At 39.5% G+C, this 16,644-nt stretch overlaps 1 protein-coding gene across 1 annotated transcript in view; it reads right to left on the bottom strand.

Moving 5' to 3' along the window:
• Positions 1-999: 999 nt before the first annotated feature.
• The window catches only part of Col28a1 (collagen type XXVIII alpha 1 chain), a 176,903-nt gene continuing 161,258 nt past the window's right edge, over positions 1,000-16,644 (bottom strand). Inside the window, exons 34-36 of the mRNA XM_045160618.1 lie at positions 9,128-9,296; positions 1,987-2,163; positions 1,000-1,030 (exon numbers count right to left, since the gene is read on the bottom strand). Coding sequence (XP_045016553.1) covers positions 1,991-2,163; positions 9,128-9,296 — 342 coding nt within the window. The 3' untranslated portion in view covers positions 1,000-1,030; positions 1,987-1,990. The remainder of the gene's footprint in view (positions 1,031-1,986; positions 2,164-9,127; positions 9,297-16,644) is intronic.

Here is a 16,644-nt window from a genome sequence, read left to right on the forward strand (position 1 = left end):
ATCTCAAAAAGGAACAGTGCAGATGGTCAATAAGCATGCTAAGATATCACCATATTACGTTATATTCAAACAAAATACCATCTTTATGCTCATTTTAGCAAACTCAAGATGTTTGATAAGCCTAGGTAAGGACAAGAACATCAACAATGGTTAACTCCTCCACACAACTGGTGGGAACTTACAATAAACTGCCTATCTTTGGAAATAAAATTGGTATAATATCCCTGGTTTTGAATAGTTATATACTCTGCAAACCAGAAATTCCACTTTATGACATACCCTGCAGAGACTGGTATATCCACTTCTAAAAGCACAAATATAAAAGCATTCTTAGTAATGCTGGTAGAATAATGAAAAAATGAAATAGAAACAGCTCACCTGATCACAATCAAAGCAATGATTAAATGTATTGTTGCACATTCACACAAAAATTATACAAGCATGAAATGAATGTGAATATGAATGCATGCATATGAATAATAATGTCATAATATGACAAATCATGGAGAAGTACATATTATGACCCAAATTTTATAACACTCAAACATCTACATAAATTATTTATAGATACATTTACATATGATAAGGCATAGATTTATTACAATGTTGAATAAAATGGTAAGTTGTAAAATTTAAAAATATGGAAGACTAAATATTTATTAGTTAAGCATCCATGGACACCTATATCATTTTACATGTAAAATTACATATGAAACCAATTACAACACAAAGTTCAAAATAAGATCTCTGGTGGAGAAAGGTGTTATAGAGTGGCATGCAGAAGCATCAGTGGAATTGGTGATGTTTGGTTCACATGTTAGGTAATATTCCCCTGATGTTTGTCTTCTCCTGTTTTATGTGGCATAGATTCTTCTTTGACATGAAATACAACATAATACAATTTTAATCACAGAACAACACGACTTGATATTATTTTTGCTGAGATGGCTATTTTTTGGTTTCCTTCCTGGGCCTTTTATTTTATTTTATTTTTTTTTTGTGCCATTGAACTTGAGCGGGAGTTATAAGACTGAAAGAAAAAGAAAGTGTGATGTGAGATAATCTATATGGAGCGATGTGAGCTCAGCAGAGAACCAATGGTCTTCCCACACTTGATGTCACAACATTATTATAAAGTGAGAGACCTGATTCTCCACAACTTTCCTTGACTCATATTTCAATTTATTAGCCTATTCTTCAGCATGAGCTTGACCTTGAAAACACCCTGGTTGATGAGAATTGTGGGCTTTAAGTGGTTCTAGGCTGCTAAGTACCTTCCCATTTCATCCCCATAAATTTACCTTTCCATTCACGTATTTGTAAGGAAAGATATAAAGCCTGCTTCATTTAAATACACAGTTTAAATATACAATGATGGCTTTATTGTCAAACAATGGAGGGATGAGATGTGACAATTTGCAAAATAATTAAGTAATAATAATTAAGTAAATTTAATTCAGATCAGTTTCTCTATGATCATTTTTAGGGCAAGTGTGGTAAAATTTTTAACTTCCCTCAGCATTCTCATTCCTAACCTAGCACTCATACTTAATTATATTCCATCCACATCTAATCTTCATACCAAAATTCTTCCTCACTTTTGACCTTTCTCTACTGTCAAGAGTGTGAAGGTATATAAGAGTGGGGTCACAGGCAGGGTGGGGCTTGATTCAACATAATGTGTGACATAAGAACCAACTAGCATGGCTGTTTATGAAGCAGAACCTATGTACTGAACATATGCAGCTGAGCCCAGATCCCCAGTTCTGCCACCTTCTAGTTGTATGACAGTTAGCAAGCCACTAAAATAGTTGTCAGAGTCCTAGATTCACATCTAAGTAGTTAATACTTCTGTAATATATCCTGAGGTGGCTGATGTGGGGTCCTCTTACATTCTTGAATTGTCAGTATCTAGGGCACACTATGACATCGTGCCTTATTGTATTGGCCTCTTTCCAGACTCTGGATAGAGACAGATTAACTTACCTGTTCACCCTTCCATGCAGACTTCTTGACATTCCTTTTCACTGTTGAATCTATTTCCCGAGCCACTGCAGCCACTGAACCAAAAGCGGGCACAGGAGTTGACCTGCCTATCATAATACCATCGAACCACATAGTCACCACAGTTTCCAGGCTTTAAGGCTTCCAGGCATCTAGGATCTGAGGTGAGAACAATGTGTGACTAGAGACGTTTCTCTTACTGAAGACTTCAGATGAAAAATAAAAGCTTTAAGGAGTAATAGAAACTTTTTATTCTCTGCATACGAACTAGCTAATTAAGAAAACATGGTACTAAACTATTAAAAGAAGGGCTCTATAATACCCAATTGAAACACACTGCATATTCATTCCTTTGCAAACAAGTGTGATTTTATGAAACCTCATAAAAATGCACATTTGCCAGAATGCATGAGATTTTAAATAGCTGTCAATTGACCAAAGAAGAGAGACCCTTTTGGTTTTATTTTTTGTCTGTTTTGGAAGATAGAGTGTTAGAGCCCAGCCTGAGCTCAAACTCGCAGTGTTCCACCTCACTCTCCTGAGTGCTTGCATCATTATGCCCAGCACAATATAAAAAAGGGGAGGGTTGCTGTATTGATACCACAATTCTGTTTTTCAAGAACAACTGTTGTTGTTCAACCGAGATTTCTCAGTGGTTAAGGCATTTGCCTGCAATGCCTAATGACCCAGATTTGATTCTCCAGTACCCACATAAAGCCAAATGCACAAAGTGGCACATGTATCTGAAGTTTGTTTGCAGTGGCTAGAGGACCTAGAGTGCCCATTCTCTCTCTCTCTCCTCCTCCCTCTCTTTTCCTCTCTCCCCTTGTAAATAAATAATTGTTTTAAAGAAAAGAACAACAGTTGCAGAAGAGTATGATGTGACCATCTAATATCAGTTCACAAACTTTAGAAATGCACTCACTGCAAGAAAAGGGAGACGCAGCACAACAATAAAGTCATGTTGCAATAATTAGAGCTTCACATTTGTTAAAACTTTTTCATTATTTAACCTCCCCCCCCAAAGTGCCTTAAGTCATATATTCTATCTGAAGAAATGATTCTAAGGTAAGAAGAACAAAAAATGCTGTCTTGGATTTGTGTTCTGGGAGATAGTTTATGGATCATAAGCCTCATTTCTTTATAGCAAAATCAGTAGTTTCTCCATCTCCCTTAATTATATCTTTAGAATTTCAGCATATTTTGATATATTTTATAAAACAAGATTATAACTATACCTCTCTTGCAATATTTCTTATACCAGGCGCTGGAGAGATTGCTCAACAGTTAAAGGTGTTTGCTTTCAAGCCTGCCAGTCTGGGTTAAATTTCCCAGTACCCATGTAAAGCCAGATGTACAAAGTGGTGCATGTGTCTGGAATTTGTGTGCAATGACAAGAGGCCTTGGTGCTTCCACATATTCACTCTCCTCAAATAAATAAATAAAAATATATTTTAAAAAATATTTCTTAGGGTTGGAGAGATGGCTTAGTGGTTTGGATGCTTGCCAACAAAGCCAATGGACCCCAGTTCGATTCTTCAGGACCCATGTAAGCCAGATGCACAAGGGGGCATGTGGTGGTTTGAATAGAATAGATGGTCCCAATATATTCAGTTGTTTATTTGTTTGTAGTTTGCATTCTGCAGCCACCTGGCTGGAGGCAGTATCACTGGGTGGATCTTAAGGTGTGGTGGTGGGTTTCAGATTTCAATCAAAATTATGCAAAGTGTACCTGGCTGGAGTTCCTGAAGTGTGTTGTGCTGTGTGGCTTTTTGGCTTTTGGCTTGTACTTCTCTCTCTCTGCTTGGTCCTGTGAAGGCAGGCCAGCTTCTTCTGCCATTTATGGAACTTATGGATCTGTAAGCTTCAATAAATATCCCTTCCTCCATAACTGTGCCTGGTCTGGAAGTTTATTTCAGCGAACCTGAATCTTTCTGCTACAGGGTGCATGCATCTGTAAGTTCCTTTGTAGTGGCTAGATGCCCTGGCTTGGTCATTCTCTCCCTCTCTCCCTCTACCTCTTTCATTCTCTCAAATAAATAAACAAAATATATTTTAAAACAATTCTTAGACCAAATAGAAAAGATCAAACTCCCATGACCTCTTTTCTTAAAAACAGAAACTAAATCATTTTTATTATCAAGCTTCTTTTCAAGCCAATTTCAGTTTCTAGTGGATATAAATATGCCACTTTGGCATGTATCCCAAAATTGTAATAATGATTTTTCTCCATATATTCACTCCATAGAAAATGTGTTGCTGAATCACAAGCTCAAATATGGCTTTTCCTTCTTTCTTGTACAGTCGAGGGAGCAAGAACTCAAACTCCTGCATTGGTGATGGACATTTCATAAGGAGCATCTAGAACTGCAACAAGTTGGAGAAAACAATTATCTCTAAAAGCACTCAAGTGAAAGTGTGAGCCTTAAATTTTTTATCATTGCTGGGCATGGTGGTGCACACCTTTAATCTCAGCATTTGGGAGACAGAGGTAGAAGGATCTCCATGAATTTGAGGCCACCTTGAGATTATATAGTGAATTACAGGTTAGCCAGGGCTAGAGCAAGGCCCTACCTTGGAAAACCTATATATGTTTATACGTTTTCATTTGGCTGTATGTGTATTTATGTGTGTGTCTGTGTTCATGTGTGTGAGGGTGAGCATGCCACAGCGTGTGTATGGAGGTCAGAGGACAACATTCATGTGCCAGTCCTTGCCTGCCACATTTTTGAGGCAGGGTCTCTGGTTGTTCCCTAACTGGCCCACAAGCTCTTATGGGATTCTCTTATGTCCCCCGCCTATCTTGCTGTATGCTGAGATTACAGATGCCTGATACTATGTACAGTTTACTTGTTTTCTAGGTATCCAAACTCAGGAAACTAATTTTATACAGCAAGTACTCTATCCATTGAGTCATCTCCTCAGCCCAACTTAAAATTTTTCCTGAGACAGCTAAAGATAGATTTACCATATGATCCAGCTAGGCCACTCCTAGGAATCTATCCTAAAGACTCATCTCACTACCTTAGAGATACTTGCTCAACCATGTTTATTGCCACTCTATTCACAATAGCTAGGAAATGGAACCAGCCTAGATGTCCCTCAGCTGATGAGTATATAATGAAGATGTGGCACATTTATACAATGGAGTATAACTCATTTATTTACTCAGCAGTAAAGAAAACTGAAATTATGTAATCTATAGGAAAATGGATGGATCTGAAAAAGGATTATATTTAGTGAGGTATCCAAGCCCAGAAAGCCAAAAGTCACATGTTTTCTCTCATATGTGGATCCTAGCTACAAATTGGATTTCTGTGTGAGTAGGAATAAAACTCAGTAGCAGAGGCCAGTAAGCTAGAAAGGAGATATAAAGGGAATAGGAAGGGAGGGAGGGAGACACTTAATAGGATGGTATTGCATATATGTAAGTAGAAGAACAGAATAATGGGGTGAGAAGGTATAAGTGAGGTAAGGGGAAAAGATTGAGTAAAGGAAAGGTGGAGGGAGGGTTAATCAAAATCTAAGAGAATATGAATAAGTCATATGAAAACCTACTTTTTTTGGACAATGGAACAACCAGAAGCCATAGATTGTTAGTAGAAAATTTTCAGTGCCAGGGATGGGATACCTTTCAGTGAGTTGTTGGCCAGGAGGTCCCTGATGCCCCCAAAACATTACAGGCCATTGCACAGGCTCTTGGTTTTCCACCAGGAATAGATGGTAAGACCCAAATGCTGAAGATTCCACATATTTGGTGTGGTGGTTTGATTCAGGTGTTCCCCCATAAACTTAGACCTTATGAATGGTAGATTACCCAGCTGATAGAAATTAGAAATTAAAGCCTCATGGAGGTGTGTATTGTTAGAGCCAGGCTTATGGGTATTATGGCCATTTTCCCTATGTCAATGTTTTTCACATTTTCTTGTTTCTCTTGCCCACCTGATGTTGGCCAGGGGAGATGTCCTCCCTCTGCTTATGCTCTCATTTTCCCCTGCCATCACAGAACATCCCCTGGAGTCTGTAAGCCAAAATAAACCCTTTTTTCCCAAAAGCTGTTTTGGTCGGGTGATTATTGCCAGCAATGTGAACCTAACTGCAACAGCAATGCTGGTACCAAGGAGTGGTGTCCATTGCTACTAGACACCTGACTGTGTGGCTTTGGCTTTTTGGAATTGATTTTCAAAGGGAATGTGGAAGGATTTGAAACCTTGGCCTAAGAGATGCCTTGCAGTGCTGTAAGTATAGCTTGATAGACTATTCTAGTCAGAGTTGAAAGACCTGAATTCAGTAAGAACTATGGACTGTGAGGTTTGGCTGATGAAGGTGAGAAAGAGCTTTGCTTGGACTGGGCTAGAAGCAGTTTGTGTGAGAGACTTGCTGTTATGCCCATGTCCTGAGAAGTTGTGCAAGGTTGCATTGGGTAGAAATAGACTGATGTGTACAGAGGGATATGGCACAGAATGAAATATTTGGGCTGAAGCTTCTTCCCATTCAGCTGCAATTATATGAGAAATTAAAATTTTTGAGATTGGCCAGCTGACCTTCACTGGGGCAACAGGAAGAATGTAGACTCTTTTAAAGCAGCCTGAATGTTGAAGGAATGTCCTGTACTTCAAAGTCTGCTTTGTTCTTCCCCTGGATTAACAAATTGGCACCCCACCTGGTATTATGGAGTATAAGAAATGCAGGAAAGAAAGGGTCATTGAGTTTGAAACATGGTCTTGTGTTTTGGAAATGGCCATGGGCAGGTTTGCTGGGTGCCTGCATGGAGACCCAACAAAGCCATGAAGATGGGTTGTCATGGAGACCCAGTGGAGATTCCAGGACTGTGAGATGGCTGCCAAGGAGAGCTGATGTCCCCAGATAAAGTTTTCCAGGACTGTGAGTAGTCTAGCTGGAGGGGCAGAATTAGAACTCCAGAGAATTGTTGCTGGTTAGGATTGTTGGGTTTAGAGACTTATCACTTGCTAGATTTGTTGGCCTTGGAGCTACAGAGATTGATGTTTGCCCTGGCTGTTTTAAATCTTGTATTGGGAGATTATTTCTTTGCTATGCTGAATGCCATCTTTTACAGTGTGAGTGTTTATTCTGTGCTATTATGGGTTTTGGAGATTTTTTGATATTATGGCTCAGGTAAGAGACCTTGGATTATGGGGATGTTTGAGCATCATTAGGATTGATAAAAAATAGGGAGACTTTTAAAGTTGGGCTGAATGCATTACATTTTACATTATGGATAGTTATCAGTTTATGGGGTCTGGGGCAGAATGTGATGGTGTGATTCAAGTGTCCCCCATAAACTTAGGTGTTCCGAATGCTAGGTTCCCTATCTGATAGAAATTATAAATTAAAGCCTCCTGGAGGTAGTGTATTGTTGGGGGCAGGCCTTTGAGTATTATAGCTAGTTTATCCATGCCAGTGCTTGGCACACTCTCCTGTTCTTGGAGTCCACCTGATGTTGGCCAGGGGGTGAGGTCCACCGTCTGCTCATGCCATCACTTTCCCCTGACATCATAGAGCATCCCCTTGAGTCTGCAAGCCAAAATGACACCTTTCCCCCAAAAGCTGCTCTTGGTCAGGTGATTCCTGCCAGCAATGCAAACATGACTGCAATACTTGGGCTGCAAGGTCACTGTGAAATCTTGCTGGAGCTGAGCTGAAAACCTTCTTTATATAGACCAGCTGACTAAAAGCTATAAAAAGCTGCTCTGCATGCAGTTCTATGGGACAGAGAGAAATCACCCATGGAGATACTCAGCAGTGGACACTGCAAGCTGTAAATTTGGCCAACCAGGCCAAATGAGCCAATGGGTGCAATAGTGGCATGTCTGTTATGGGAAAAACCAACCAATCTAGATGGGACTGAATACATCCCTGATACTGAAAACCTACAACAGAGGTAGTCATGAGCCCTATGGGTATCTGCTTGTGTCTTGCTAAATTTATATACTATGCTCACCAAACTTCCCTGTAAACACTCCTCTTAATGCTGATACCCATATATTAAGGCTACTCTCACTTTTGGTTAGAGAAGCTTCTCTTTTCAGATGGCAGTGACCTTGAAATGACTATGAAGGCACCATGGTACTGAGAAGAAGTGATGTGACAGAGAAGTGCTCAGCACTAAAATATCTCCATCACTCCTTCTAAGGCTCAGGGTCCATTGCACAAGAGATGGAAGAAAGAATGTAAGAGCCAAAGAAAGTATAGGACTCCTTATAATGTACTCCTCCAGACACAAAATTGCCTGGGTATCCATGACTTTGCAGTTCCTGACACTACCTACACAAGACCATCATAATAAGAGGAAAAGATGAAGAGATCAAAATAAAAGAGAGAATAATGGAGAGGGGGAAAGGGTATGATAGAGAATGGAGTTTCATTTTTTTTCAAACAACTATTTTATTAAGAATTTGTATACATGTACATAATGTACTACTATTAAAGCCCCCTCATATTAATTTTTTTTGCCTCCCTTGCCATCCCTCTTCCACTAAACTTCTTCTCCTGACCAACTAACCCCTCTTTTTATAATGTACCATAAATACACATTGCCTGTCAATGACTGAAACAACATCATACAGCAATTGACTCTGAAATTCAGACATTGATATTTATAAAGCAAGAGGCTTTTGAATCTTAGGAAATCAAATTTAAAATTATCTGACTACACATTAATATACGATCAATGGCACAAAAAAGATGAGATTGTTGACCAAAAGTGATAGGTATTCAAAGGATTTTCATAGTAATACCTCTAAACTTTTTCCTCTTTTTTTCTGGTTAGGTATTTTTAATTTTTTTTTGCATTTTTTAAATTAGTTTTCTATTCAGCATATACAGGCAGTTTGGTAGCATTATTAGGCTCATGGGAAAGTGGGGTGGGGGAAGGAGGAAATTACCATGGGTTATTATCTACAATTGTGGAAGTTGTCAATAAAAATAAATAAATAAAATTATAACCAAATTTATTCCCTAGCTAGAACAGTTTCCAAATTCTCTGTTATCCAGTGAGAGTAATTTTTTGTCTTCCCTGTTAGGGAGATGTTAACATGTGCTTCCTCCCTATGCTCCATCCTCACATTGTGGATATAACAACCAATGGAAAGCTGTCTCTTACCTTTGTACACAAAATTTTCTGACTGCAAAATCCAACTGGGACTTGGAGTTCTGTTGAGCAATGGCCCAAGAGTGTTGGCAGCCTCAGGTGAGGTAGTAACTTCCAAGTCGTCAGCCCGAGTCATTATGGGAGGCTCATTCTTCTCACTCTGGCTTCTAGAAACATTAAACTACACACACACACACACACACACACACACACACACACACACACGAAAAAATAAAATTATAGCTTTGTATGATTATGATAATATCAGCAAAGCTACTTAACTTCTTAACTTCTGGGAACATTTAGGAATCATATTTCATTGCTGAATCTCCAAAACTTTTCAATACTATTTCAAATAAAAGCTCACAAAATCGTGCCTCAGCCCTGAATACCTAGATGGTTGATTTTCATGCTACTTTGTGTGGGTACTGGTGCTACACACAAGATACTCACATCTGGGAACAAGGGATTTTGTTCTGGAATCTTTCCGAAAGAATTTTATGCAGGACATGAAAAATATAAAGATATATGGTTGGGATGGGATTGCCTTCATTCTTATCTTAGTCATTGCAATGAATAAGAAAAATAACCACCAATTTAATATTTTATGGTCTTTCCCCCCATTTCCTAGCAATATAGTTCATCACAACATATTCCAGAATGTGTCCAGAAACACAATAAACAGATTCTGAGACAGGAAGAGCAGAGGACAAAAACAGCTAAAATGAAAATCACAGTCCTGTCTCACCCTGTTTGGGTGCTTGCTCTATCTCCACTGAAAAAGGCTTTGCCAGCCCTTGCCACACCCAGGCCCCAGGGAATGCCAAATGCCATAGGTTCTTACTTGCTAAAAAGCTCCAAGAAATGTTTGATATAAGGAACATAAGATTATAACATCCAAAGCAAATATTTTAGAATAAATTTTCCAAGTTTCATTTAAATTTAGTGATAGGTAATAGAACAAGGAAAAAATGCTTTACTTAAGAAAATATCCCTGGATCCCAGTTCTACAGTGCCAAGATACTCACCTCCTTCCTGGCCCAGCATGGGTATATTTCCTTCTTAGGTCATCCTGTTTGATTTTGTTTACTTTGGGAAGTAAAGTCCAAGCTAGCCAAAGTAGTTTCCTTTACACCCACCCTAGCATGCTGTGACCGAGCCAGGTGTCATCACTAGCCACCCTCTGACACCTACTGCTGTTCTACAGCACTTGATTCTGTACGTATACCCATGCACATGCACACTCGTGCACACACAAGCACGTACATTCACAGACCCCATGAGAAAGGACAAATTCCCTTGTTTATGTATGCATTTTTTACAGTTATTAAAGTACTTCTAGGTAAGTCCATTAAGATAGAGCATTGGGGCTGGAGAAATGACTTAGTACTTAAGGTGCTTGACTACAAACCCTAAGGACCCAGGTTCAATTCCCCAGAACCCATGTAAGCCAGATGCACATGTGTCTGTAGTTTGTTGCAGTGGCTAGGATCCCTGGCACACCCATTCTCTCTCACAATCACACACTTTATCTCTCATAAATAAATAATTTTTTTTTAAATATAGAGCAATAGCCCTTTATACAAGGTATTCAATTCAAATACAATAGCAAATTTTTCACTGGCTCCAAAAAATAGCCTCCGGTACAAGTAGATAAAAGCTGAATAATATGAGGTTCTTGTGTTCAGAATGTGAGTAGGCTAGTCTGCATTCTTACCAGCAATGTCACAAGAAATATTACTGTTCATATGCCATATACTAAGTAGTAGCCTATCAAAAACAAAGGCAACTGACACCAGACTATACTCCCAGAAAAAGGGCTTTTAATATGAGCACACCCCTTTGCTCTGGGTAACAGTTTCCATAAGGAAATTTTTGTTCACATCCTGAGGCCACATAACTTAATCTTCTAAAGTTAGAATTGCCTGTGTTCTTTCTAAGTCATATAATCATTTTGGAATTTTGATGACCCTAACATGATATACAACATTCCAGGATAAAGGTAATTAACTTTTTTAAATAAATGAACATAATTCCATCAATCTTCTGCCTCAAGAAGTTTCAAACTATTTGGACAAATGCATAATTGTTGTAGTTCGTGATTTTTCTAAATTTCTGCATTCTTAGAAAAGTAAAACATGTTCAATAAAAAAAAATTGAAAGAACAAAAGAGAGATCAGAAATTATTCAACTTCCCAAATTATAATGGATATAATTTTCTCTAATCTTGCTTTTTAAATTTTTGTGTATTTTGAACAATGAAACATGCTGGCTTGCCAGACATGGTGGTGCATGCTTTTAATCCCAATACTAGGGAGGCAAAAATTGGAGGATTGCTGTGAGTTCGAGGCCAGCCTGAGACTACATAGTGAATTCCAGGTTAGCCTGGGCTAGAGAAAGACTCTACCTTTAAAAAAAAAAAAAAAAAAAACACAAACAAAAAGGAGAGGATGGAGTGATGTCTCAGCATTGCCTATAAGGCCTAATGACCTGGGTATGAGTCACCAGGACCCATGTAAAGCCAATTGTACATTCTCTCTCTCTCTTTCTCTGCTTGCAAATAAATAAATAAAATACATTTTTAAATATGCAGGCTGGCAGTGTAAGTCACTGGTAGAATGCTTGTTCAACAGGCTTAAGGCCCTGTTTTCAACCTGCAGATATTCAAAAAAAAAAAAAGTGAGAAGGTTGTATGTGTGGTATTCTATGCTGTATGCCAGCCACTGTTGAATTCACATGTAGTATGACAATTATCATCTCACTTACTTCAATATAGAATATAATTAACCACAATAACTTCATGGATAACTGCTGGGTTATATATTTAATGTTTTGAGACAAAGTCCCCCCTAATATATTTACTTGCTACTATGAGACAGATGACTACCAGTTTGATGGGTAAGATTCTCCAGCTTGTCTATAGAGTGACACAATCTGTCCTTTCCATCTATGATTCGCCTCCTCTTCCACAGCTCCCCACCACGATATGTCACTACTTCTTCCTCTTCATTCTATCTCAGGATCTCAAAATCAACCCTCCTACCACAAATTAGGAAAAATTCGTCTCCAACTGCGAAACTTCCCATAACCCAGTCAGTACTGATTCTCTCCTTATAGATGATGGCACACAGCACCTCAGGTCCCTCCTATGCTTGGCCCAGATCATTGGACTTAACCTTTACTCCTGCTCTACTGCAGCAGAAAATGCCATTCCTAAATACACTTCGGTGGCATATTGACTATTTTGATCTGAAGGCAATTGAGCAGAAATAAATACAAGAGAAACACCTCTCTTCTTCATTTTTTATAATTTTTATAATATAAAAAGGTTTAAATAATATTTTATTTGTGTGTGTGTGTGTGCGTGTGTGTGCATTCATGTATGGGAATGCATGTCATGGTGTATATGTGGAGGTCAGAGGACAACTTCAAGGTGTCTGTGCTATATCTTCTTTGAGACAGGGTCTCTAGCCACTGCAAAGGAACTGTCAAGCTACAAATGAGTGTCAGACTAACTGGCCCACAAGCTCTGAATTCTCCTGGCTCCATCTCCTGCTGTCATACATATTGAGATCACCGATGAATGTGCCGCTTTACATCTGGCTAGAGAGTTCAACACAAATGGAAAGTTTTGTAAGCAAGCACCTTTAATGGCTGAGCCATCTCCCTGGCTCCTGTAATCTTCTTTAAGTTTCCCCATATCCTTTACTAGGAAGCACAGAGTTAATTACTTGAGACCCTAGATCCTTAGCAAAGGGATAGCACCAGAAACTTAAGAAAGTTTAACTAGCTCCTATCATCATGAATTCCTCACCTTCTCATAATTTGCTGCTCTAGACCCTAAAGTCCTTTCCCTTGGCCTTGTCACTCCTCTCGTCACTGCTCTCTTGTTAGAATGCTTTCAGGTTCATGTACTAACCATCCTTTGGGTTAGTTGTTCTGGCATACTCCTCTGTGTGTGAGTTCTGCTCACGTTAATAAGATTCTGTTTGATTTCCCTCTTGTGAGTCTATCCTCTGTTATTCAGCTTTGCAGAACTCTAAAGAAAAAGTCTTCCTTCACTGCCATACCATATCCCCTCCCACACACATAAACATCACACCATCATAAGAGAAATTACACTATACCATTTCTTTCTTTTCCTTCCTTCCATTCTTTCTATCTCTCCTCCATATTTTCTCTTCCTTTTGTACTTTTGTTTTCATCTCTATAACATGGAATTAGCAAATACTAGCTACTGAATAAATTCACAACGTATCAGTGTGTTCTGTTAAATTCAGTTTTAGGCTGAATTTTATAAAGATATGCAAAAAAAAAAAAAGAAACAGAAAGACAATTAAGCTATCCAATTCCTCTAGGCTTTAAGGCCATCATTTTTTAAAAATAGAGAATATTGTAGTCTTAACATACCTTCCAACTTGAACAGTGAGATTTCCATATCCTAAGCCTAATTGGAAGAATAGACACCAGTGAATTTATTCATTGCCTGCTGATCTCTTTCCTGTTGGTCAAATAGACATTACTATCACATTATCAGTAAGTAATGAGTAAACTGAACAGGATGTAGAAATGCTGGGGTTTAATTTATGACTGCATGATGATATCAATAATACAGACAAAAAGTAAAGAGCCCTTGATCTAAGATAACAGAAGGACAGATGAGGAGAGAGATTTGTGGGATGGATGTAGGGATGTCAAGAACATTTGAGAGAAGATGGTGGTGAGTATAGACTATGCAATAAAAATCCTGATATGGACTCATCCTAGGTTTATCATCAGATGGCTTGCTGGGTCATGGTTCGGACTGTACCACAGAAGGGAAATGTGGAGTTTCCTGTGGAATACCCAGAGTAAAATGCACAGAGGCCATCAGAGGGTAGATGCAAGGCTCAAGAGAAAGGTGTGAAATGAGAAGCAGATGTGACAGTTGCTGATGTGTGTTACTGTAACACAGAATAAGAATATTAAAGAATGGAAGCAAGAAGAAAAGTGATATTTGTGATGATTACTTTCTGGTTGTCACTTTGACAGGATTTAGGGTTACCACCTTGGAAATAGAGTTCCTGGCACCTGTTAGAGATTTTATAGATTATCCTCCACTCTTGTTGTAGGCAGTGCCATTCCTGGACTGAACAGAAAGGAGAAAGCTAGGTGAGTAACAGCGCTCATGCCCCTGCTCTGCTGTCTCACTGTCGGCTGAATGTGACCAGCTCCTGCCTTCCCAGCCATGATGAATGTAACCTGGAACTATAAGCTGATACAAACACTTCGTACTTTAAAGTAACTTTTGTCCATAATTTTTTTCTCAGCAACAAAATGGTAACTAATACATTATTTAAGAGGTAGGCAAATAAAGACAAACCTTGATGGTGATTGAGAAAGAGGACCAGGGAAGTGGTGGTTCCAGAATAAAACCCTCAAAATCAAAGAAATTAGTTTCAGAAGAGTTCATAGTGATACACCCAAATGAGAAATCAAGAAAGGATTTGATAGCCTTTGTAGCAGGGCTTCAGTGGCATGTTGGAGGCTCTAACCTGGCTTCAGAGGGTGTTATAGTTACATTCCTGTTTCTGGGACAAAAAACCCAAACAAAAGCAACTGATTTCGGGTTTATTTTACAGTCTAAAGGGGAAAGTTTCAGCATGGCAGAGAAGAGATTGTACAGCAGAGGATGGCCATCACTTCTTGCCACAGCAGCTGGCAGAAAGCAGCAAGTGAGTGAGCTGAGCTCCAGCAAGAGAGAAGTTAGGTTATAACACCCCAAAGCCCATTCCTAGCCAACACACCTCCTCCAGCAAGGCTCCACTTCCCAATGTGCCACCAGCTGAGGACCAAGTATTCAAAACACATGAGTCTGTGTGGGATATCTGATTCTAACCGCCAAAGAGGGTTTCCTGAGAATGGGAAATAAATGACAGGGGGATAAAGTGGGAAATGAGAGGGAGAGGGGGTAGGAAGGAAGAGATGGTAGAAGGAGGAAGGAATAAAGGGAGGGAAAAGAAGGAAGTGATGAGAAGGAGAGAGAACAAATTCAAAAGGCAAGAGTGAAAGACAATGATGGATAGCAGAGACTATCCTGAGAAATTTTATTATAGGCAGCAAGAAACAGGAATAGCAGCACAAGGGACATAGGCTCAGGAGTGTTTTTCAGATGGGTGAGCCTGAAGCCTGTTTTCTGAGCCTCAAGAAAGAGCATGTGGAATGGCACAACATGAGGCCAAGTCCCTGTCTTGATCCAGGCAGAAGCCAGAAGATGAAGAGCACAGGTGGAGAATGGGAAGAGAGTATATCACAGCTGAGGATAGAGCCCAGAGTCGAATTTTAGGATGAAAGGATACATTCAATCCCAGTATTGACTCTGAATCTGCTAAGGGCTCCAATTCTTAAAAAAAAAAGAAAAGAAAAGAAAAGAAAAGAAAAGAAAAGAAAAGGCCAGGCTGGAGAGATGGCTTAGCACTTAAGGCACTTGCCTATAAAGCCAAAGGACCCAGGTACGATTCCCCAAGACCAATATAAACCAGATGCACAATGTGACATATGTGTCTGGAGGTCGTTTGCAGTGGCTGGAGGCACTAGTGTGCCCATTCTCTTCCCCTTTTTCTCTCTCTCTTCCTCTACCTCTTTCTCTCTCTCAAATAAATAAATAAAATATATTTTTTAAAAGCCTAGAATGGTGGCTCATGCCTGTAATTATAGGATACAAGGGGCTAAGGCAGGAGGACTACCATGAGTTTGAGTGTACTCTACAAAATATAGTGAGTTCCAGGTCAGCCCAAGCTATAAGCAAGCAACCTATCTCAAAGACAAAAAATTCTCAGAGAAGCCTGGTTGTTCAGAAGTGGCTCTCAATCTTGGAATAGGAATGTGTAAGCACAGCAATAGGGAAATAGAGATGGACACATTTGATTGAAGCAAAGTGTTGCAGACAGGGTGGTACAGCAGAAGTCAGCCACTATGCTAATTTTCTGTAATGTATGCTAGTGCAGAAGGTACATTTTCTGTATAGAAATGAGAAGTCCGTATTGTAGCCTAAAGGGTGGCATCAAAGAGATCACGATGATTTCAGGAAGAAGGAAACTCTCAGCTCCCATCTTTCCTCCACCACACCTCTACCAACTGGTGCCACAGCTGCCCCAAGGGCTCCTCACAGGCTAGCCAGCTATGTCAATCATCTGGATACTAGGTAGTTACTCTGCACAGGAATTCCACAGCCTCCTTCTACAGGGAGAAAGAAAGAAAGAAGTCTTCCTGCCATTGTCTAAGTTACTTTTAGTCAGGGAAGCATTCATCACAATACAAAAATGAGGTGGGAGGGCTGGAGAGATGGCTTAGCAGTGAAGCGCTTGCCTGTGAAGCCTAAGGACCCCGGTTCAAGGCTTGACTCCCCAGGACCCACGTTAGCCAGATGCACAAAGGGGCACATGCCTCTGGAGTTCATTTGTAGTGGTTGGAGGCCCTGGTGCACCCACTCTCTCTCCCTGTCTCTATCTGCCTCTTTCTCTCTGTCGCTCTCAAATAAATAAATAAAA

Source organism: Jaculus jaculus, chromosome 10 (assembly GCF_020740685.1).
Source record: "Jaculus jaculus isolate mJacJac1 chromosome 10, mJacJac1.mat.Y.cur, whole genome shotgun sequence".
In the NCBI taxonomy this organism is placed as follows: Eukaryota; Metazoa; Chordata; class Mammalia; order Rodentia; family Dipodidae; genus Jaculus; species Jaculus jaculus.